This window comes from Podarcis pityusensis (assembly GCF_964106645.2).
Source record: "Podarcis pityusensis genome assembly, chromosome: 1".
Taxonomy (NCBI): Eukaryota; Metazoa; Chordata; class Lepidosauria; order Squamata; family Lacertidae; genus Podarcis; species Podarcis pityusensis.
This window is the reverse complement of record NC_138028.1, coordinates 69,887,722-69,910,952: the sequence shown is the minus strand read 5'-3', so window position 1 is coordinate 69,910,952 and position 23,231 is coordinate 69,887,722. Positions and strand designations below refer to the sequence as shown.

Genomic DNA, 23,231 nt, shown 5'->3' with positions numbered 1-23,231 from the left:
CAACATGACTAAACCACTTCTGGAGCAATGGAACACTGTGACAGAAGCCAGAGTGCACGGAAACACTGTTTACCTTCCCGTCGCAGCAGTACCTATTTATCTACTTGCACTGGTGTGCTTTTGAACTGCTAGGTTGGCAGAAGCTGGGACAGAGTAATGGGAGCTTACAAAAGGTGGCAACCATACTATGTAGTGAGCCTGTTTGAAAGAAGGCTATTCTGTGTTCAGCATTTATCTTGAGGATTTTTAGTGCAGAGATTAACATCCCAATCTTAACCCAGATGTACAGTAAAGGGAAAGGGAAAGGGACCCCTGACCATTAGGTCCATTCGTGACCGACTCTGGGGTTGCGGCGCTCATCTCACTTTATTGGCCGAGGGAGCCGGCATACAGCTTCCAGGTCATGTGGCCAGCATGACTAAGCCACTTCTGCCGAACCAGAGCAGCGCACGGAAACACCGTTTACCTTCCCGCCGGGGTGGTACCTATTTATCTACTTGCACTTTGACTTGTTTTCGAACTGCTAGGTTGGCAGGATCAGGGACTGAGCAACGGGAGCTCACCCCATCGCGGGGATTTGAACCGCCAACCTTCTGATGGGCAAGTCCTAGGCTCTGTGGTTTAACCCACAGCGCCACCCGCATCCCAGATGTACAGTAGTCAGAAGTAAATTCCACTTGGACACTCCAGAGTAGAATGGCATTGAAACCAGCTCCATTCGACAAGGGTGGAATTTTGGAGTAAACATGCCTAGGATTGTGATGCAAGGTGACACCCACACCCTACACCTAAAGCACATTTGTATCCCATAAAAAGTCATGGCTTCTTGCAAATAACACTGGGAACTGTAGACTTGTAACAGAGCTACAAATCCAAGCATCCTACAGTTCTCAAGCTTCCTTGGGGGAAAGGTGTGGTGTGGATGTGACCTAAAGAGAAAACAGCTGCTCTACAGCACACCCAGGGAGCACTGCCACATACAGAATGTAACAAGTGGATCCTTTTTCGGTGCCCATTGGGCTCAAGACTGACATCCGCAAAACAGCAGAGCTCTATGCACGTTTACTCAGAAGCAAGTCCAGTGAAAGCCAACGGGGCTTGCTCCCCGGTACGCGTGCAAAGGCTCTTTTCCAGCCTTTCCGCTGACTTGGGACACGTTTCTGAATGTCGCGTGCACACGACCGCCGCCCCACGCGTGTTTACTCAGAAGCGAGTCCCGCCGAGTTCCACCGAGCCAGCGGCAGCAGAACCGCCGCTTTACGGAGGTCACCTTCCGGGAGGAGGAAGGCAGGTCGTCACGCACGCCCTTTGTGACGCAACGCCGCCCGCTAAACAGGGACAGCCGCTCGCCGCCGTTAGAAGCTCGTAGAAAAGGAGAGCGGCTGCTCGGTGACGTCACCGGCGGCTCCTTTGGCCGCTGACGCTTTAAAAGGGAAGCGGGGGCTTCGCGCGGGAGGATCGGCTCAGTTATCGCCGCTCATTGCTGAGTTCCCCCAGGAAGTACGGCTGACGGTGAGTTCCCCCAGCCTGCCGGTAGAGGGAGCATGTGCGCCTTCTCAGCGGAGCGCGCGCGCGGGAGAGGAAGGCTCCCCTCGGGAGGGTCTGGTGAACCGCGCCTTCCCCCAACCTGGTGCCCTCCGCGTGTGCTGGACAACCAACTCCCGCCAACCCAGCTGGGGGTGATGAGAGCCGTAGCTGGTGGAGGGTGTTAATCGCTTAAGCCGCTTCGAGGTCTTTTGGGTCACGGAGCGGTCTATAAGTGGAAAGAGCGCACAAGCAAATAAAGTCGCTCCTCTTCCCGCGGCACAAGAGGGAAGCACGAGCATTGCTTTATTTGTGCTCGCGCTTTGCAGGGTGCGCCACTGTATGTAATGTTGCCCGCTTTGGATTATTTATCATGCCTTCGCTTAATAAGCTGAGATAAGAACGAGACTATTCCTTTTTCTTTTGTAGGGTGAGTAATCAAATCCAAAAGCCACACGTGCCCTCTTTTTTTGGTCTAAATAGGGAAACTAGGTGCTTCCAGAGGTGTGCTTTGGGTGGGAGTGGTGCTGTTTGTGCACGGAAGCGCTTTTTTTCTTTTTCTTGCAGCATCCAGGTGGTGATGTCATCAAAAGGCCGGTTTGTATTCTTGCCCCTCCCCAATTGAACCTAAATGTACCATTTCTGGTAAAAATCTGATAAGTTTTTCTAAAAAAGAAAAACGAACCTGTTGCCAATATCTCTTTTACAGTATTTAGCCCCCTTCTGGAAGCACCCTGTAAGTCCTAGCGTTGAAACAATCCAGGATATTAAATCAACTTATTTAATGCCCAGGCTTGTTTTGAAATTGAACGGTATAGTTTCCCAGTCTGAATGCTCATCCTATGAAGGGGGCAAGTGGGGGGAGGCAAGAGGTTTACTTATATATTGACTTATTAAGCTGAGATATAGTCACCTCTACTTGCCCTGTATAGCATGATATCATTTGTGTGACGTGTGTTACCTTCTCTTCTCCTCCTTCCCTTCATTGGCTTGCAGGGCCACACATAGTGTGGTGACATGTTATGTACTGAGTTAAATAGGATCCAAACTGCAGCAGTCTGATTGGTCCTAGAACAATAGGATCCAAAAGGCAGCAGTCTGATTGGTCCTAGAACAATAGGATTCAGAATGCAGCAGTCTGATTGGTCCCAGAACAATGCAGCAGTCTGATTGGTTGGCAGGAACTACCCAATCCTGCTCCAGATAGAAGTGAATCCACAACCTGATTGGCTTACAGTAGAATTCCAGAATTAGCCAATCATGTGCAGCCCATTGTGTAAATAATGTATATAAAGCAGATACTTTGAGGGGACTTTCATTCATTCTTCCTCACCACTATGAGCTGAATAAAGAGCATGAAATCACTTTGCGACTCTGAGTATATTTCATGACATAATGCCACTGATTGCATTGCACAAGGCATAACACCATGGCTTAATGTTATGTGAACAAGCCTTGAACGTAACAGCTCTCCCCGATCTTCCTTGGGCATGGTTGTGAGGGCAAGATCGTAATGTTCTGTCTGAACCCAGACAAAGTGTTGTTTGTCTTAATTATGTTGGCTTGTGAAGTCTTCTTTTCCTAAAGTATAGTTAAAGCTAGCTACAGTTTAGGCACTGGATGTAACAGTAAACAATGGTGAATTAAAAACAGAAGTCATCCCACAGCTGCACCAGAGGAGGGCAGAGGAAGGGAGACCATGCTTGCCCAAGACTCCTTCATATAATGCTAAACCAGCACTTAGCATTGCATCTGAACCAGGTCATTGCCACTAGCTCCCCTCCTCCTCCTCATCACTGCTGCCTGCTTGCTTAACAAGCAAAGGAGAGGTGAGTGGGAATGGTAAGCAGCATGAGCAGCTGCTTTCAGATGGGTATTTGGTGTGGGAGTGGGGCTCCTCATGCATGGAAGCATTTTGAAGCCTCCAGATGATCTTCTTGGCATTAAAATGCCAGCCTGTAGCCCCCCCTCCCAACACAAAAGGGCTGCAGGGTTGTGAGCTTCAGTAAATGGGCAGGGCAGCTTTTGGGTAATGAAAAAAGAACCTGAATCTTTGGGGAGATGGCTAGGAAATGTAGTTTTGTTATTGATCTCCTCCCTCTGTCTTTTTGGTTAGCGTGTTTGTTTGTGACTGCCTGAACAAATTCATTGGGCTAAATATTTTTTTTAAGTCAGGACACAAGAAATGGAGTCCCAAGAAATAAGCCTGAACCGCTATCGCATGCAGCGCACAGCAACACTGGCCCAGGAAGTTCTGGAGCGGGCAAGAACACGGAAGTTGAACTGGCCATTGCCTGCTACATTTGAAAGGAGGGCTTTTCAGGTAAGTGCTGTAACCAAAGGCAGCTGCTTCCATACCTGAGCCTTTTAATGCTACCGAGAAGCTGCTGTTCCATTGTGAGTAAGTTGTAATAATACCTAAACAGAGCTGAATGTCCTCTGCGTGCTTCTGTCCCACTATGGTTAAGAGCTCGGTTTCACTCCAGATGCACCAACAAAGAGATTAGACAAAGTTACTCAGGGGTGGTGCATCCAATTTTGCCACTTGAGGCAAAATGGGAAGTGCCACCTTGCCACCGACTATGACTCCATAACTGCTACTGCGCACCCTGTTCCATCTGCTGGCAAAGAAGCACCACAGCCATTATAGCCCATTTCAGGCAAGATCGTGCTGATTTTGAGTGAGCTCTTGCATGCTCTGCAAGATTTTGGGTAAGGTCTCGCCCAAAGTGGATGTGATCTTGCCTGAAATCGGCGCTGATGGGCTTGCTTGGGGGGCTTTGCCACCTGAGGCAGCGACTTCACCCTGCCTATTAGCTGGGCCGACTCTGGTGTCATCTAATGATTCTTTGGGGTTCCCATTTTTCCCATTATTCCCAACCATTGGCCTTGCTGGCTGGGGCTGATGGAGTTGGAGTACAGCAACAGCTGGCTATTCTGGTTCCAGATGATAAGGCCTTGTCTGCTTCTGTTGTGTATCTTACAAGATTGCTTGTATAACTAACTGAACAGGGGGTGCTACTTGGCTCATTACAAAGATTGCTAAATATAATTGTCACTGTAGATGCCGCCTTTTCTCAAAGGTTTGCCCTGCATGTAGGTATGTAAAATATTATTTCATGTGCCATCTGTGTTTTCCTTTACCTGTTACCTTTTTGCCCACATTTTCTTTCTTGACTCATCAAGCAAGTTATTTTTGCCTGCCATTTGTTAAACGTGGGACTCTGAATAAGACAGAAAATGTCAGGTAAAACCAAATGGGAGGCAAACAGTTGTTGTTGTTTCATTTGTTAAAATGACACATAATCAGTCCACAGCAAACTGTACAAGACTGAAATCTTTTCTGAAGCAGCAATAATCCAAAAGAAACCACTCAAATGTTCTCGTGGGGTGGTGAATGCTTCCCTCTGTGAGGGAGCCTTCCCAGACCCGCTGAAAGAGGCGGTTATTAAACCGCTTCTTAAAAAACCATCTTTAGATGTGGCCACGATGGCCAACTATCGCCCAGTCTCAAATCTTCCATTCTTGGGCAAGGTGATTGAGCGAGCGGTTGCTGAACAACTCCAGGCACGCCTGGAAGAAGCGGACCATTTGGATCCCTTCCAATCAGGATTCAGGCCTCATCATGGGACTGAAACTGCCTTGGTCGCACTGGTTGATGATCTCCGGCGGGCTAGGGACAAAGGTGAGAGCTGTTTCCTAGTTCTGCTGGATCTCTCAGCTGCGTTTGATACCATCGACCATAACATCCTTCTGGACCGTCTTGAGGGGCTGGGAGCTGGGGGCACTGTCATACAGGGGTTCCGCTCCTTCCTCCTGGGCCGTGTTCAGAAAGTGGTGGTGGGGGATGAGTGTTCAGACCCCTGGGCTCTCACTTGTGGGGTGCCTCAGGGTTCTGTCCTCTCCCCCATGCTTTTATATGCAGCCGCTGGGAGAGATCATCAGGAGGTTTGGACTGGGTGTTCATCAGTATGCGGATGATACCCAGCTCTACCTCTCTTTTAAATCAGAACCAGTGAAGGCGGTGAAGGTCCTGTGTGAGTGTCTGGAGGCGGTTGGAGGATGGATGGCGGCTAACAGATTGAGGTTGAATCCTGACAAGACAGAAGTACTGTTTTGGGGGGACAGGAGGCGGGCAGGTGTGGAGGATTCCCTGGTCCTGAATGGGGTAACTGTGCCCCTGAAGGACCAGGTGCACAGCCTGGGAGTCATTTTGGACTCACAGCTTTCCATGGAGGCACAGGTCAAATCTGTGTCCAGGGCAGCTATTTACCAGCTCCATCTGGTACGTAGGCTGAGACCCTATCTGCCTGCGGACTGTCTCGCCAGAGTGGTGCATGCTCTGGTTATCTCCCGCTTGGACTACTGCAATGCACTCTACGTGGGGCTACCTTTGAAGGTGACTCGGAAACTACAACTAATCCAGAATGCAGCAGCTAGACTGGTGACTGGGGGTGGGCGCCGAGACCATATAACACCGGTCTTGAAAGACCTACATTGGCTCCCAGTACGTTTCCGAGCACAATTCAAAGTGTTGGTGCTGACCTTTAAAGCCCTAAACGGCCTCGGTCCAGTATACCTGAAGGAGCGTCTCCACCCCCATCATTCTGCCCGGACGCTGAGGTCCAGCGCCGAGGGCCTTCTGGCAGTTCCCTCATTGCAAGAAGCAAAGCTACAGGGAACCAGGCAGAGGGCCTTCTCGGTAGTGGTGCCCGCCCTGTGGAACGCCCTTTCAGCAGATGTCAAAGCGATAAACAACTACCTGACATTCAGAAGACATCTTAAGGCAGCCCTGTTCAGGGAAGTTTTTAACGTGTGATATTTTACTGTATTTTTGGTTTCTATGGAAGCCGCCCAGAGTGGCTGGGGAGGCCCAGCCAGATGGGCGGGGTATAAATAATAAATTATTATTATTCTTATTATTCTCTTTACTTCAGAAACTAAGAGGATTTTTTTCAATACCAGAAATGGAACTGAAACGAAAATCTCTCCGTAAAACTAAAATGTAAAAATGTCATGCTACCCCTTTAGAGGATTTGTAGTGTCTCCTCATAACCCTTGATGTGCATGAAGTCAAGGCAGGGTGGGTGAGCAAAAGAACAGAATTCTTCCATAACTCTTAGGGTAAGGGAATAGAATTCTGCCACAACTCTCAATATCCTGTTTCTTTGACTGGATAGCTGCAGGAAGCACTTGATAATAGCTTATAATAATCCTCAGATATTGGATAAAGAGCTGCAAGTAGTAGTTCAGAATCTTTTGCTACTGTCCATGAGCAACTGTGGTTCATCGTGTTATCAGAACCCTGGCAACCGGTGGTTAAGCTTAACTGGTTTGTCTGAAACTTCAAACCACAGTTTGTTTTCGTAGAGATATATCCTGCCTCTCTTCAGCCATGGAACCCAAAGCAGTGTTCATGTGTTTTCCAAGTAGTCACCCATCCAGGCACTGAGCAGACGCAAGCCTTATGTGGCTTCAGACCCTATGAAGCCGGTTTCTTTCAAGAAAATATACCGTAGTTAAAATAACCACAGTTTAAGGTTTAGCTCAGATCGGCTGAAACTCAGCATATGCCTTGGAACCCTGTGTCTATTTTGGTTTTGCTCTGAGCAATGAGCATGTTGCCATTGCAAAGTAACAGAGACAGAAGCATTGGTTTAAACAGGATATCTTCCTATAGTAGCAGCTGTGCATAGGAAGGAACAGTCATTTTGATGATGACATAGCTGCAAGCCTAACTAGTTTCTTGCTATATCTAATGTAAGCATATGCTCCTTTTTGGCCCTGAGGGTTCTTCCATCATCTCCCACCAGTAATTGGATTAAGTCTAAATATACATTTCCTGGGAAAGTGCCACTGTCTTCCCTCCATGTGAGTTCTGATTAGCCAGAGACCTCATGACCGTCATTTAGGGAAACATATTGATATGTTTAATAGTAATTCTGTTAACTAGTATCTAATGTTCCTTCCATGGGGTCACGAAGAATCGGACACGACTAAACAACAACAACAAAATGTTCCTTCTGTCCAGAACTGTTATTAAAGCGGTTGCCCATTGTGTTAGAGCTAATGCCAGAAAACCTGTTTCCTATAACTGGACATCTTACAGATCCAAAATATGTCCACAAACCCTGTGTTTCATGCCTGCTGTAATACTTGGATGCCTTCAGGGGCCATAGTTTGACCTTTCCCTTGCCTTTTCTCCCTGTTTACCTGCCTCTCATCTGTGTTTATTTTCTTTGGATTAGTCAGGAGCATCGTGGAAAGCAACAGCCAATGCTACATATCATGTAAGAAATGCCTTTTTCTGTTTTTGAAACGTTATTAACTAGAATCTAAGGAAGCTAGGGTTGGAATCAGCACTCCCTAGGAAGGCTTGCCTGCCTTCAGTCACCCCATCACATCCTGAGCCAACAGTGTCCTTTCAGAGGATAGAGGAAAACATGCAAGTTTTCACCTTCTGCTTATAAAGGGCTCACCACCCAAATGAATTGATTACACTACAAAGAACCTTGGGTTCAGTTACAGCCATGCCACCACAAGTCATGGTGAAACTTTAGAAATCACTTCTGTTCACTCTCCCTTCCTCATGAGAAGTGATTATTAGTGTCTTCTCTTTCCAATCCCTAGTTTTCTCATTTCCTTAATCTTGCCGTCTGCGAATACTTGCATTAACCAACACCCAGTCTTTTGCATTTCAGCTTTTCCCTTTGAGGGTTTAGGATTCCACTGCAACTCAGCTGGTTTTTTAGTACCTGATCCATGCAAGGCGAATTCTTCTCCTCCCATCTTCACCTAGCTCAGTAATACCAATAAAGTGGTACCTCGGGTTAAGGACTTAATTCGTTCCGGAGCTCCATTCTTAACCTGAAACTGTTTTTAACCTGAAGCACCACTTTAGCTAATGGGACCTCCTGCTGCCACCGCGCTGCCGGAGCACGATTTCTGTTCTCATCCTGAAGCAAAGTTCTTAACCGGAAGCACTATTTCTGGGTTAGCGGAGTCTGTAACCTGAAGCGTGTGTAACCTGAGGTACCACTGTATAAATTTATAGATCAGGCAGCTTTTGGTAGCCTGTAACTTTTTTTTTAACAACTAGCCATCTTGCTATTCTACATTTCTCTATTGTATTGATACTTCCAAGCTGCAAAATCATTTAACTCACTGCCAACCATTTCGTGAAAAGAAAACATTTCATATTCATTTTGACAATATTTGTTGGTTCTCGATCATTTTTCCAAGTAAGCAAGGTAGTATTTCTAAATTGTCACCATTGTGGTGGGCAGTTTTCTCTAGATTAAAGCTCTCCAATGCTGTGCCTCTGTGAATATATGTGTAAGATACAGGCTCATGTGTATGTGTGAATAGACTCGCAAGTAGATCCAACAGCATATATAGAACACTAAACTGTAGTTAATGAAAACCAAAGCGAAAGTTTTCCTTCTACAGTGGTGGAGGATAATGGAGGGGGGAACTCAAGCCTGAGGCTTGCTATGACTTGTTCCTATCACAGTAAACTATAATTTATTATGGAGATTTCAGTATAAAAAATGACATGCAAACACAACCGCTGTGTTGCCCTTTAGGGCTGTATATTTCCCATTGTTTTCATAGTGACAGGACATTTTGTTTCATGGAAACAGGAAGGCGAGGATGAAGATGCATGTCTTGCTGCTGCTTTTGCTTCTGTTGCTGAACACATGGGCCGCATCTCAGCAGAATGCGAGGTAAATAGTTCTTGAGATGGAAGCAGTGACTGCTGTGCTGGGAGTCAAGTACAGAAGCTTGAGTGACAACTATTAGGGACATAGGAAGCTGCTTTACATACCATTGGTCGATGTAGCTCAGTACTGTCTTCACCAACTGGCAGTGGCTCTCCAGGGATTTAGGCAGGAGTCTCTCCAGGCCCGGATATTGAATCTGACACCTTTTGCTTGCAAAGCATGAGTTCTACCAGCAAGCCATTTGAAGGCTTTATTGCAACTGCATTTTAGGAAATACCAGTTTATACTGTGTCGAATTATCAAAACTCAATGGGCTGAAGGAACACAAAATCGCCATCAAGCAAGTCTGGATTCTGTTCCATGAGTATCTTTGTCAGCTTCCTCAGAGATCCCTTTGACAGGGTGGAAATGTTCAGGATTTCCCCCCTCCCATAAATCATTTATCATGTCTAACACGAAAGAGGAGGGGTAAGGAGCCATGCTTAGTACTGAACCCTACCTAGCCAGCCCTCCATCTTCCCTGAGACTTCAGAGATTTCACCAGGTGTTGACCACACACTTTCAAGCCGACATTCAGGCATATTTTATTTCAGCCTTGTATTTAACAAGGCTCTTGCAGCTAGAAAGTCCATGCAAGATCAGCCTGTTCCTCCTTTGATAGCCTGTATAGCTACTGTGATAGCTGTAGAAAGAGGAAAGACACTTTCTCCCTAGTCGGCATGGGACCACAGTGGGCTAGCGGAAGAGGAATGGAGCAGCTTGGCAGAAGAGGCAAGCTTTTTCTTACTATCCTGCTGAGAGCTGAAGCCTGCGTTTCTGAGATTTCCTGCCTCCATGGCCAACATGGAGAAACAGGCTGTTAAGTTTCTTTGCAGGCTAGTAACTTTTGTGGGATTATTGGCAGGGCTTTCATTTTGACATTTCTAAGGGTTGTGGGCTTCTTCTGACTTCACAGTAGCAATTTCTACACTGGTTTAATTACCCCAACACTTCCAAGCGCTTGCTCTGAGGGCAGCGATTAGTGTGGGCCAAATATGAATCCAGAGACATCCCAATTTCCCATTGTCAGGAAAGGGATCCAACCACATGGAGCAGAATGCGGGAGGAGGAGTTGGTCATCTTATTTATAGCAGAGATGGGAACGCTGTGACCCTTTGGATGTTTTTGGACTCCAACTCCCATCAGTCCTGGCCAGCATGGCCAATAGTCAAGGATGGTGGCAGTTGTAGTCCAGCAACATCTGGAAGGCCACAGGTTCCTAACCCCTGATTTACAGTACCAAACACAGGCATTTCTGTCTGACAAAGTCCTTTCACATTTGTCCTTCTGGTGGCAGCAGAGACGAGGGAATTGTTACTCACATCTTCATGGGGCAGGCCCACATTAAGACATTTCATTATTTTAGCACCACACATACTTCTTGGTTTAGTAATTAATATTTTCTTATTCAATTCTATTCCAGAACTATTACTGTTGCGTACCACCATTTCAATTCAAAGAGTACGAAGTTGCACATATATTCAGATACCACAGCAGGGAGTCATCTGCAAACTTGCTAAAGGCATTTGAAAATGACGTGAGTGTACTGAACATAATTCTCCTTTTAAGCTAGGAATGGCTAAACTGCAGCCCCCAACCCCCAAATTACACCTTGAGGGCCACAGGTTAGCCATCCCTATTTTAAGCAAAGATATGTTGTCCAAGGGTCAGCTTACTCAAAGGAGTCTCTTGATGCCACTTCAACCAAGCCTCTGCTAATCTTCTAAATGACATATAAATTTGTAATTTATTTGGAAGAATTTTCCAACATTGCCTTAAGGGGCATTTTGTTATCAGTATGGACATCTCCTCCTGTGGACATCTTCCTACTGTATTATCCTATCCTTCCAGAATTATCCTTCCCAGGAGAGGCTCGGGCACTCTGCAGGCCCCGCAGTAAGTGCCGTCCCCGGTCTGCCCCCCTGCACCCCCAAATATGCCTGTAAAGCTGCTACAGGCGCCTTCTTGATACTTGCTTTGTGCTGATTTGGATTAGGTCTGTTTGCTTGAGGCTGGTGGATAGGCTGAACTTGGTCACATCCAGCTTGAGATTCCATAAACTATATCTGCTCTCTCTAGGAAAGTAAAAATGTCCCAATAGTGGAAGAACCTGGTTGTCCTGATACAGATACAGCTGCTTTAATTCCAGCAGAGAATGCTGAACATAAAATAAAAGCAAGTATAAGTTCACTTAATATTTTAAGGTTTTTGTGGGTTTTGTTTTTATCTGTGCAGGGTGCACAGGCATTCAGTTGCTCGATGAATTAGAATGCATAGTGCTTCTGGAATGAAAGAAATGGTATTGGTTTTTACATGGAGGAACCCACAAACACAATCCATGGTGACTTCCCCTCCCAGCTCCATCAGCTCCTGAAAATAATCAGAATTCTTTGTTAGCTACAGTAATTTCATTTTAAAATTTTATTTATTTAAAACTTCTTTATATTGTCTTTATACATTTAAAAAAAGGTGGTGGTTGTTTAGTCGTTTAGAGCAATAGCCACAGGAGTCTTACGGGACAAACACAGCAATCTGGTATTAATGAGCTGCAAAGGTCTGGGAGAACATATGTATTTTTTGCAGGTTCTGGAAACCCAAGTACAGTAGGGAGGATCCTGTTCCAAAGGGTGGGCACCAGAACAGAAAAGGCCCTCCCCCTTTTTGCTGCAGCATGGACCTCAGCAGACTGTGGCACAACCAGGAAGACTTTATTAGATCATAGTAACCATGCAGGTCTTTATGGGAGAAGGTTTTCTCTCTGGACTCAAATTGTTTAGGGCATGGTAGCCCTACATTTATCACATCCTGGATTCACCTCTATACACACACACACACACACACACACACACACACACACACACCTGGCTATCTCAAAGGAAGCAATGATGGACAAAGGTCAAGGGGGCACTTGGCCAGCTGAACTTTACTTTAGTCCACATTCTCAAGCTCAAGCTGATCCACAAAAGCTGACTAGATGGAGTGTCAGGCACATCACTCAGACATGTTACTGTGGTGTCCTAGGTCTTGAAGGCAGGCAATTTTGTCCACAAAGTGCCTTGGAAACTTCCAAACAAAACCAATCAATAAGTCACCCTCTGGTTATGCAGTATGTAGAAATATAAATCTCACACCACCACCAGCACATCTTACAAGAGGAGGATGTCCTTACAGTTATCCAGACACCAAATACCCCACCCAACCATACAATTCACCTGACTTACGCTTGGGAGCCTCTCCCTCCAACCACCAGTCATGCTCTCACCTGGACAGCTGCTCTCCAGATACCCCTGGCTCTCACCCAGAGGTGTCTTTTCACATTCAGCCTCACCCATAGCTCTCACCTAAAGTTACAACACTTCATTGAGCAACCCACTTCACCAGTCAGCCAAGGGGATGGCATCCCTTTGTGTTACCACAAGGGCAAGGGTGCCAAATGTTGTCTAAGCATCTCAGAGCTGCCACTCTCTTCCTCTCTCACCACCAGCATTCTTGGTCTTGTCAGTTGTCTTCTAGGACAATTTGAGTTTTGCATCTTTGCATTCATATGCTGTGGTTAAGAAATTTGATGAGAATTTTTTTTGTCCAAATAGTTAAACATTTATTTTAGTAGTTGGAGCTATTTAGCATAAGAACATGAATGGGGTTTTGATTTGAAAAATCTTGACATGTATATTTTATATTCAGGATATCTACATTGAAGTTTCTCCTGGCACCTACACAGTCTCTGCCTCTTCGTATGACAACACAGTCAAACAAACACATCTGGTAGACGTTCGGTCAGGAGAAAGCGTAAATTTGACCTTTGATTTATGACTGATAGTCTTTCTGTTTCATCAAGGTAACAAATGAAATAGATTTTGGTGTCTTTCAAGTGTCACTTTTTAAATAAATTTTTCTCAGGCTATTTACCCTATATAATTAAATATGATCTCAGGTTTTATGCTGTCTGTATATTATAGTGTGAAACTTTGTTCACATTTGCCCTAACTTGAATCATGTGTATTTTCACTTTTATACTATGCAATGCCTTGTAAACAATAAATTTAAAAGTGCAAATGTTTTTGAAAAGACTTTAAATTCTTTGTCATTTGCCTTTCCGAAGGAACTGCTAATGTAATGGCAGAGGCTATTGAAATGAAATCAACAGAATAGAAAGGGGAGTCTTATTTAGTTACGTAGTTCCAGGTAACCGCAGAGTGCACCATTTAGTCAGTCACAGATATTGGTGGTCGAATCCTAGACTAAAATGCTTTGCTGCTAACAAAACATATTTATTCATCTGGAAAACATGAGTTTGACCAACCTGCGGGAGGCAGTGGAAGACAGGAGTGCCTGGTGTGCCCTGGTCCATGGGGTCACAAAGAGTTGGACACGACTAAACAACAACAACAACAACAACAACAACAACAACAACAACAACAACAACAACAACTTCCCTTTTTGTTAACCTGGCTGGTCCCGAAAGTCCAAAAACAGTTACTTCAAAATATATTTGAATTTTCTGTTGTACTGTGGTTAGATGCACTGATCTCCCCTAGGGCCCATCCAGTGTTGAAACAAGAGAACACTTGTTAATTTGCTGGGGAAATTACCATATATATAATTTATTAGATGCTAATGATCCAACATCATTATCCTAAATATCTTAATATATTCTTGTGGACCCACAAAAAGTAGAATAAAAAACAAGCATATGCTTTCAGTGGAGGGTGGTTTTTTCTTTTCTTTTTTACTGTGTTCCTTGCTCTCCTCCTGAGGATGGTTTGACATCTTTGTGACCCAAGACTTCCTTCACAGTAAGTTGCCTTCGAGGAGACTGTTCAATAGTTTCAAACATGGCACTGTGGTTGATCAGTGCAGTTGGGGACGGATCCATATAAGGAACTGCTTTGGTTTCAGATCTTTCCTTTCTGCAGGTGCTGTCCAAAGTATAATTGGTTCCTATACATGATAGTATAACACTTGATTTGTGAGTAGTTAGACGAAGACAAAATAATCAAACAAGGTATGAAATAGGGAACCGAGTGTTTTGGGGGTTCCCCCCCCCCCTCATGATTTATTATTTCAACATCCCTCTCTTCTGTTAAGGCAATTGGAGACAACTGTGGGGGGGGGGGTTTGGCTCACGATTTGACTCGATATATATTACTACTTCATGCAAATTATTTCATAAAATTTATACACCACTTGATTGTAAAAATAAAAAAAACCCTCAAGTGCTTTTCATCTCCACACACACACAACAAACAAACAAACAAACAAACACACAGTTAACAAACCAGAAATCCCCAAGTATGTTAGTATCTGTGATACCATTAGCAGAAAAATCAGTCTCAGTATAGCTGTTCACCTCAACCAGTATGATAATGCCAGGTAGTTTTTGGCACTCTTCTACCTTCCACTTTAAAGCTCATTCAAAGTAAATATTGTGTACCGTGGCTGTTATGACGAGAGTTGGGATGGCTTCTCTTCCAGTATTTCCAACAAGGTCTCCTGATTTCTTGCAGCTTGGGCTTTTCAAAAAGACTAGAATCCGTGTTCACTGCATGATCTACCATTGTGGTCTTGGTCAAACCTGTTTCTGTACCACTTCTGGAACTGGAGGAGCATGAAGAAGAAGAAGAAGAGCTGGACACAACAGTGGCTGGTTCTTCCTTTGGAGGCCCTTCCACTGCCAGTAATGCTTTACTGCTGAACTCTTCTTCAACATTTCTCTGGGGTGGTTCAGTTAAAGAGGGTGGCCACCAGCAGCCACTGTATTTAGGGCAGCAGCAGGAAGCGTACTGTGGATGTCCAAGGAATGAGCATGTGTGTTGAAAGCACCTGGAGCAAGGGGAGATGAAAGAGCAACATGGCCTCTGGAGCCTGCAGAGGCCACCTACAGCACATCCATGCCTGGAGCCTGTTATAGCCCTACATGAGCCACTGTAGTGACCGGGTCTTTGGAGCTGCCCTTCAGATGCTTTCCTGCTGGTAAGGGGCATCCGGATCATCTCCACAATCCTCTCCCACTGCACTGGGGAAATCCACAGGGCTACACCCAATGGGACTTTGGCTTTCTTGCCATTCCAGAAGCTGACTATAATTTCTTCATCTTCTTTCCCTGTTTTGAAGAGAAAAATATAAACTGGGGAAAGCCGTCACTCTCGTTATTTATTAAATTTCTATCCTAATTTTAAGGAAGGGACTGGGGCTGTGGTGTTTTTATTGTATGTTTCTGTATGTGATCTTTTACATGTATATAAATGCTTAATTGTCTAAATAAAGTATCTATATTTCAAAAAATCTATTCTGCCCTTCTTCCCAAAGGAGCAAAGCTAATGCTAATAATAGTTTGTCAGTTTAAATCAATCTGATTATGTAGCCACAAAAGGGTGGTCTTTATATTCCAGTCTAGAAAGTATGCATAATAATTAAATACCTGTTTGAGGGTTTTTTAAAAAAAAATATTCACCAGAGCTTTGACATAAGCAGTATTTTTCCACCATATGCATAATTTAATAGTAAATGAAATACGAAGAGTAAATGAAAACCACAGGAGCATACTGCACTTCCTATGTTCAGGGCTATATTATACATATACACACAAAAAGCTAGTTCAGCTACTGGCTCATGTTAAAAAACAAACTGGGTTTTACCTCTCAAGGGATCCCTGGTTTCCATGCCTTGGATGGTAGTGCCCGGGCCATATCTTTTTTGCTGTGGCTCCCAGGGTGCCAGCACTTTATCACCTGGCAGTATGGAATGCCTCATTCCATTCACAAACTCAAACATGTCACTGCTGGCTGTTTCTTGCACGCATGTTGTGTCCTCACTCAGTCCAAATGACTTGGCAAACTGTACAAGAAAGGTTCTTTTCTCACCCTGGTGCCAGAAACAAGATGGGGAATTAAAATGAAAAACTAACAAGCTTTAGTCATGAAATAATCAGCAGTCACATCTATGATAGCTTAAGAAATGAAGGGCGGGAAATGCAGGATGCTGGCCATGTTAGTACCAAGTTTTTGATGTTGGAGGAAAATGTTAAGCTTGTGTCTTTTCATGCATGGTTTTAAAAAAGTTGATCAGGGTGGCAAGATAACAAGAAAAACAATTTAACTAAAGCTGTAGAAAATAATACTATACCAAAAAAAAACCTTTTGCTGTTAACTTGAGGTTGAAAACATGCCGCTGTTCAGCTGGCATGCCTGGAAAAACTGTATTCTCAAAGGGCAAGTTCATAATGAAATGCTAAACAGATGTAGCTCAGTGGAAGAGGATGCACTTTGCAGGCAGAAATCCAGTTTAAAAGAATTAGCTAATAGATGGTATGGAAGACCTACGAATGAGACCTTAGGCAGCTACTGCCAGCCAAGAGTAAAGAGTATTGGGCTAAATGAACAATAATCTGGTATAAGGCAGCTTCCTGTGTTCCAACCGCTGGTAAGAGCTTTAGGAATTGCAAAATGCATATGGGGTTCACCTGCCTACAATGGCTCCCCTATTAATTTCCAGAGAGGAGCATTACAGTAGGCTATGGGCGTAGCCAAGGGGGTACAGGGAGGGGCAGCTCCCCCCCCCCATAATCAATAAAAATACATAGCTAACTGAGGTTCTTCACCCTAACAAAAATCCTGGCTACGCCTATGCAGTGGGCACATCTCTGTGTTGGGTTGGCCACATTTCCTATGTTACAGAGAGCAGTCCTCTAATTGAAGGACTTATCAAAGGACAGGCAGCCTCTACTTAAAAGTGTCCTTTAGTCTAAAGATTAAAGAACCATTAGAAGGAAGAACTGGAGCCATCAACAGATAGGGCCTGGACCAAAGACTGAGCTGGCACGTAGGTCCCAGTTTCCCCCACTTACGGTGAGATATATGGAGTTTATTTATACGTTACATTCATCTGATGGCATTCAGTTAATGAGTCCCATCAGTGGAAGCCTGCACAGTGACTTAGATTTGTACAATGGGGCTTTCCCTCATCTCTTTCACCTGTGTTCTGCCTGTGCTCCCCAAATTGACTCGGGGGGGGGGTTGGGAGCACCCCTCGAATAGCATGAGGAGGGAGGAGAGGGGGATTGTTCTTTCTGGCAAGCTTGTCCTGATAGTATTATCAACATAGTACAATGTTGAATTCTTCCCAGTATTTCCCCATCTGCACCTATATGTATGAATAAGCATATGCAGTTTTTATGCTAATCACATTTTGTCCTTTTAATTAAAAAATCCTCTTTTTTTAGCAATGCATAAGTGGCCACCATGTTGTGTAATGAAAGGAATCAAACACTACAAAACAAAAATATATTCTTGCCAGTCACTCCCACAACATGCTGAATACCAGGCATTTCAGATTTGTCAGTCTTCCAGAAACTTTGATAAACAGCCTTGCCTTTTTCTTACACTTCAAAAACAGCACAACATTTTTTTTAAGTTTCAAGTGCTAACAGCTAATGAATTGAAGGTTGTTTTTCCTGTGTACAGAGAACAAAAAGTGTCAAGTTTATATATATTAACACACTAAGACATTTCCAGCAAGTATAATGTCCATCCGTTTACTCATAACAACGGATGGGATATTGTCCCCAAACAGCATAAATCTCCAGATACACTTGGCAGGAAGGTTTAAACACACACACACACACACACACTAAAACCTGTGCCAACAAATTGGACAGAGACTTGGGTCACAGCCACACCACACATTTCAAGCACATAGCTTTCCCTAAACTAAGAATTTTGGCAATGGTCGTTTGTTAAGGATGCTGGGAATTGTAGGTCCATGAGGGGTAAACTACATTTCCCAGAATTCTTTGAGGGGAACAGCATGTACTGTAAATGTATGGTGTAGCTGTGACCTTGGCAGCAGTTCTAATTTCTGAAGGTCTCTTGCAAGATGGACCTCAGACAAGTCAAATGAAATCTAGAAATTTCTGAAAATATGGGAAAGTGGTTGTCAAATGGGGCTGAAAGCTTGGTGGTAATGTGACACAATTTTCAAATACAGATTGTAGCAACTCTGTGCAATAAATGGCTAGAGAGTGATCCTCATGATCCATCAGAATTCCCAATTATTCAGCAGGTAAAAGGAGGGAAGGATGCCACTTAATCAGCAGGATGTATAATATTAAAGAGTTTTTTTCTCCATCAAAATGAGGCAGACACAAACTTCCGTTGAATGCAGCAGTTGTGATTGACATACACCCCTTGCCCAGAATCTGACGCCTTTAGCAGAATCCATAAAGATTCTGGGGTGAATTATTAATGTCTCATCTACACATGCCAGAAAAAAATCATAAAGCAACTTGCCTCTATAATAGCTTTTATTATTGTGCCAGGATAATAATAACCATCAGTTTCTCTTCTTGCCAAAACAGGAATGCCAACAGTGTCCAAGGATCTCTCCAAGTTTTTTACTGCCTCACATGCTCTAAGAGGAGGAAAATGGAGGCAGTGGCCGAAATGTAAGCACCTTCAAATAACAGAGACAGTGTTAATGCTTGTTTTATCTACACATGACAAGAAAAGCTACTTCATCTACAACAGCTAGAACCTTGATGCAGATGCAAAAGTTTTACCTCAGGAGTATTACTCTTCTGTACCCCTGTTTTGGCATCAACAATACCCCTCACCCCACTTGGAAAATCCAGAGATGTATCTACAATGCAACTTCTATGACTGAACGCTGGAATGGAATTTGCGTATGAGAGCTGGCATTTCAAAATGCAGCTCTTGTTTGAACTCTTCAGCTTTAGTCTGCCCACCCCCATACATACTTTTTATTACCTTGTTGTGATGAGCGGTCTAACAACACAGGCAGGATGTGCTGAAATGGCACCAGTGCAGGTGGAACTGGGATTAGCTGTGAAGCTGCTATGCACAGGTTTAGCTGGTGCTAGCATTGCACAGCAATGGCTGTGGTACGGCAAAGAGAACCAGGTGCAGCCATCCATTCCTTTCAAAGTATTTCCCTACCAAAAAAGAAAAGGAAAAAAGCAACCACCCCATAAGGCACGTTAAGTATTCTGAAGGAGGAAAACATGTCACCATGACATAACAGTAATTGCGGCCGCTGCTCAAGCTCATAGCTTTGGAGAGTTCTCCTGAATGTCATCTGCAACAGTTATGAATCAGGCCCTAACGTCTTACATTGAATGGGAATAGATTTGAAAGAACTAACTACTGGTAAGGAATTAAATTCTTTATCTGGACCAACTTTTTACAAAAGCACAATTGTGAGGAATGGCTAAGTTCTGCTTGGGATTTGAAGGTGGTGAGCAAAACTGACATTGCTATAGGACTAGCAACAGCAGCAGCATCAACAATGATAACTTGATAATCCCCATTTGGTGTCTTCACTTGTATGGTCTTACATTTTAAAGAGCTCCATCTCCATTTCCTAGCCGCCATCCCACAGAATAATACCACAGTTTGTCAGTTGCAATACTGTGCTCTTTTTTAAGGATTTAGGATTCCCCGCTAAATACAGCATTTAAGATTATGTTTGAATGTGGAATTCCTGGAATTGCAAGGGAGAAGAAGGGAAGAAGGTAGATGAAAGTCTACTGGTAGACTTTTTGGTTTTTGTTCTGTGAACCGCCCTGAGACCTCTGGGTATAAGGCGGTATATGAATTCAATAATTATTATTAATAATAATAAATCTCTATGTGATTATTAATTCAGTTCAAGTGCAAGAAAATGTGTGGAAAATACCCACCACTTCAGTATAAATAAAGCTGCAATGGTAGACACGCTCACATGGCAATATATCCCAGTGGTGCTTGCTTCTGAATAGACATGTATAGGTTTGTATTGTGATTTTTTTATGAAATACAGCAACTTTTTATGTAATACAGAAAAAAACCAATGTCGCGTGGAAGTAGTAAGTACACACCACACAGTTTGGACCAAACAACAACAACAATGGCTGTGCATTTTTGCATAGGTCTCTGTTTGTAAATAAATTCTCTGAGCTTTGTGGAGAAGTTTAAATCTTTTTGTCCAGAACAGCACTATGTATCCTTTTTGCTGCTATTGCCAAAATCAGTGGAGTTGGGGGTGGGGCAGAGGGAGGAAGATTTGCTTGAGAGCCAGATCAGGTCTCCAGAATGGGGGTTAGCCACCTAACACAGGGGTTCTACTCAAGATTATCCTCAACCATCTACATTGCTAGTGGGGCAACTGGGTTATTGGTGTAGGTAGGATTTTGCAACCTGCATAGTCAGTTTGCCGTTGTCAGTTGCAATATGCCTGTTTTTCCAGAAACATTTCCCACATCTCTGCATATCACATTAGAGGTTGGTATGGGAATTAGACAAATCAAATCTATTAATAAGGCAATCAAATACAGGTTATAGCCAAGAGAAACATTCGCCCTGCTTCCCTTTGTGCACTCCATAACCTAACCAGAAACATAGGAATAGGTTATATAGGTTGTGCTCCCAAAGTACCTCATGATTCAGAATGCACCTCAGGTAATGCTTCCATAGTTGAAATAGGTTGAGAAAAAGTCGTTCCATTTAAGTCATGCAAAATTATGGTGGGAAAATATTTTGATCTGCTCTGTGTTCTCTTGTGCTTCATAATCACTGCCTTCTTGCAACAAGGGAATGATCATACAGAGAAATGGCATGTGAAGAGAGAACTTACTCTGCAGCTGTCAAGGTAAGATTTGCAAGGTGACAGTAAATGCCAGGCATTTATCAGGCATGCTGGCAAAAAGATTTTGTAGCGCTTCAGAGATTGATACAATCTGACTTGATTATGGGTGTCAGCATTAAAAAGGAGATGGGTGTTTTTGAGAGTGCTCATCATGTGCTTATTATTTTGTTGGTTAACTGTTTTAGCATTTCCCAGGAGTAAAAACAAAAACAAAAGAGGTTTGAGGGCTGGGAGACAGGGCTCACCTCTAACAGAAGGACTCCCTTGAGAAAATATGTAGCAACTGTGCAATCATTAAGACATCAAATCATCTGGAAACTGTCTACTGCTGACATGCTAATTCAAGCATAATCAAGACCTATATTATCAGTGCTTCACTACTATTTTATTCTAACTAGGCCTGTCAACCAAATAAATAAAATTTACACCTGCTTTCTTGCTATTAATTGATTACAGTATATCACATGTAAATCAATTAGCATATTCCAAAAGTTATAGCATATACGGTAATCTTTGTACATACTGAAGGGAGTGTGAGGTAGTTTTTTTCTTATTTCTTTATTACCTGCCCTTCATTCTAAGGTCACAAGGTGCAAAGCAGCAGTAAAACACATTAAGAACTATTTAAAACAACTAACAACAATAAACAATTTGTTTATTCAAGTGTAAGGTTGCTATCTTATGCACACATACCTGTTCCAATGAAATCAGTAGAACTTACTAAGTTACCATCCATTGGAAATAAAGATTATTTTTAATGCTTCTCTATTACAGTAACACAAATAGCACCAAATATATACCCAAATCTACCAAGTAAATTGAAGCCATCTACCAACTAAGCCAGCAAGGGGGAGGCAAACCTAAAACTCTTCAGTCCATTGATTTGCTAAAATAGTAATTAGAACTCACCAGATGCTTGCAGTACTAAATGCTGGGATCTTTCAGTTGGCTTGACTTCAACAATACTGCTGAGAAGGAGTGTTATTGGTGGCTGTTTCCAGTTTCTAAGCAGGTTGCTATAGAGTCACTGCAAACAGGAATTTGTGTCTGATAGTACAGAATGTGTGAAACACACACATTCATACTGTGTGAATATCAGCTGTGAATGTTTTCTCAGGTACATTTTATTTCTAAACTCAGTAACACTAAATACTGAAGAAAGAAAAATGACAAGGGTAAAATGAAGATTGTCCAGAGAATGCTCAAATCTAATGAAAAGAAATACAGTGGTACCTCGGGTTAAGAACTTAATTCGTTCTGGAGGTCGATTCTTAACCTGAAACTGCTCTTAACCTGAAGCACCACTTTAGCTAGTGTGGCCTCCTGCTGCTGCTGTGCCGCTGCTGCACGATTTCTGTTCCCATCCTGAAGCCAAGTTCTTAACCCGAGGTACTATTTCTGGGTTAGCAGAGTCTGTAGCCTGATGCATATGTAACCTGAAGCATATGTAACCCTAGGTACCACTGTAAAGAAAAAACAAATGCTCAAAGTCACAGTGCACTCTGCACTATAGAGCCTTTCCTCAGTAAAAATATTTCTTTATTATTTCACAATATTTCTATACCATTTGATTGTAATAAAACATAAGAGCAGTTTACATTAAACACACACACACAAATTAAAATCATTATCTATTAAATGTAGCTTATTGATAAAGATAAAAACTATTCAGCTAGCTGCAACCACAGTTCACTTTGAGCAGCATCTCATTTCTACTCTGCAGAAATTTATTTAAATGTAACAAATAACTTTATTAACATGTATTTGGTTGAAAGAACTATTTTAATAGTTGTTTTAACTGTTGTGTTTTAATGGGTTTGTTTTAGTGCACAATTTAATTGTAGCTGTTTATTTTAATATTTTTGACAGAATTTTTTATTGTACATTTATATTTTTTGTAATTGGTTTTGCACCTATGAATTTGCCACTTTGGCAATTAAGCATGATATATATAAATAAATATTACTACTAGTAAAGCCATGTGGAAAGAGGACTTTATAAGAAGATTCAAGCTTTTTCTATATTATTGGGGGGAGGGGTGTTCCTCTGATTAGCAGTTCAAAGACCACTGAAGAAGCATCCTTCTTGGAATGTCTATATCAGTAATATCTATGATGCTCAAATCCTCAAGTAAACAATGGAAGAGTACAATAAAATTGAGAGAACCTAAGGTAAGTTTGTTAGTTTCTTTATATTCTTGAAATTGAGGGAGTAACAGGAGGTATAGACACTCCTTCAGCTTCATTTCTTCCACTCACTATCGATGTTGTGACACTTAATTGTCTTTCTCTCACTGTGTGTCCA

General features: G+C 43.0%; 2 protein-coding genes across 9 annotated transcripts; one reads left to right on the top strand and one right to left on the bottom strand.

The window, feature by feature from the left end:
• The first annotated feature begins 1,302 nt into the window (after nucleotides 1-1,302).
• On the top strand, nucleotides 1,303-14,933 carry AKIP1 (A-kinase interacting protein 1). 6 transcript variants are annotated; one of them, XM_081013505.1, is made up of 8 exons: nucleotides 1,306-1,512; nucleotides 3,696-3,847; nucleotides 7,773-7,814; nucleotides 9,168-9,251; nucleotides 10,711-10,824; nucleotides 11,367-11,462; nucleotides 12,972-13,125; nucleotides 14,795-14,933. In XM_081013505.1, the coding sequence occupies exons 2-7, from the start codon at nucleotides 3,710-3,712 to the stop codon at nucleotides 13,098-13,100; spliced, it is 603 nt and encodes a 200-aa protein (XP_080869631.1). In that variant the 5' UTR covers nucleotides 1,306-1,512; nucleotides 3,696-3,709; the 3' UTR covers nucleotides 13,101-13,125; nucleotides 14,795-14,933. The 6 variants fall into 6 exon arrangements, with proteins under 6 accessions (XP_080869635.1, XP_080869633.1, XP_080869631.1 ...); XM_081013507.1 differs by lacking the exon at nucleotides 14,795-14,933 and having other exon boundaries at nucleotides 1,305-1,512; nucleotides 3,700-3,847; nucleotides 12,972-13,355; XM_081013504.1 differs by lacking the exon at nucleotides 14,795-14,933 and having other exon boundaries at nucleotides 12,972-13,355.
• LOC308481227 (uncharacterized protein C11orf16 homolog) lies at nucleotides 13,481-23,128 on the bottom strand. Of its 3 annotated transcripts, none has more exons than XM_081013329.1 (7): nucleotides 21,837-23,128; nucleotides 19,052-19,236; nucleotides 18,575-18,695; nucleotides 15,926-16,151; nucleotides 14,722-15,390; nucleotides 13,702-14,228; nucleotides 13,481-13,662 (listed from the first exon to the last, which is right to left on the bottom strand). In XM_081013329.1, exons 2-6 carry the CDS (start codon nucleotides 19,216-19,218, stop codon nucleotides 14,017-14,019), a joined length of 1,395 nt encoding a protein of 464 aa, XP_080869455.1. In that variant the 5' UTR covers nucleotides 19,219-19,236; nucleotides 21,837-23,128; the 3' UTR covers nucleotides 13,481-13,662; nucleotides 13,702-14,016. The 3 variants fall into 3 exon arrangements, with proteins under 3 accessions (XP_080869455.1, XP_080869454.1, XP_080869453.1); XM_081013328.1 differs by having other exon boundaries at nucleotides 13,699-14,228; nucleotides 18,575-18,737; nucleotides 21,837-22,284; XM_081013327.1 differs by having other exon boundaries at nucleotides 18,575-18,737; nucleotides 21,837-22,284.
• Between the last annotated feature and the right edge of the window lie 103 nt (nucleotides 23,129-23,231).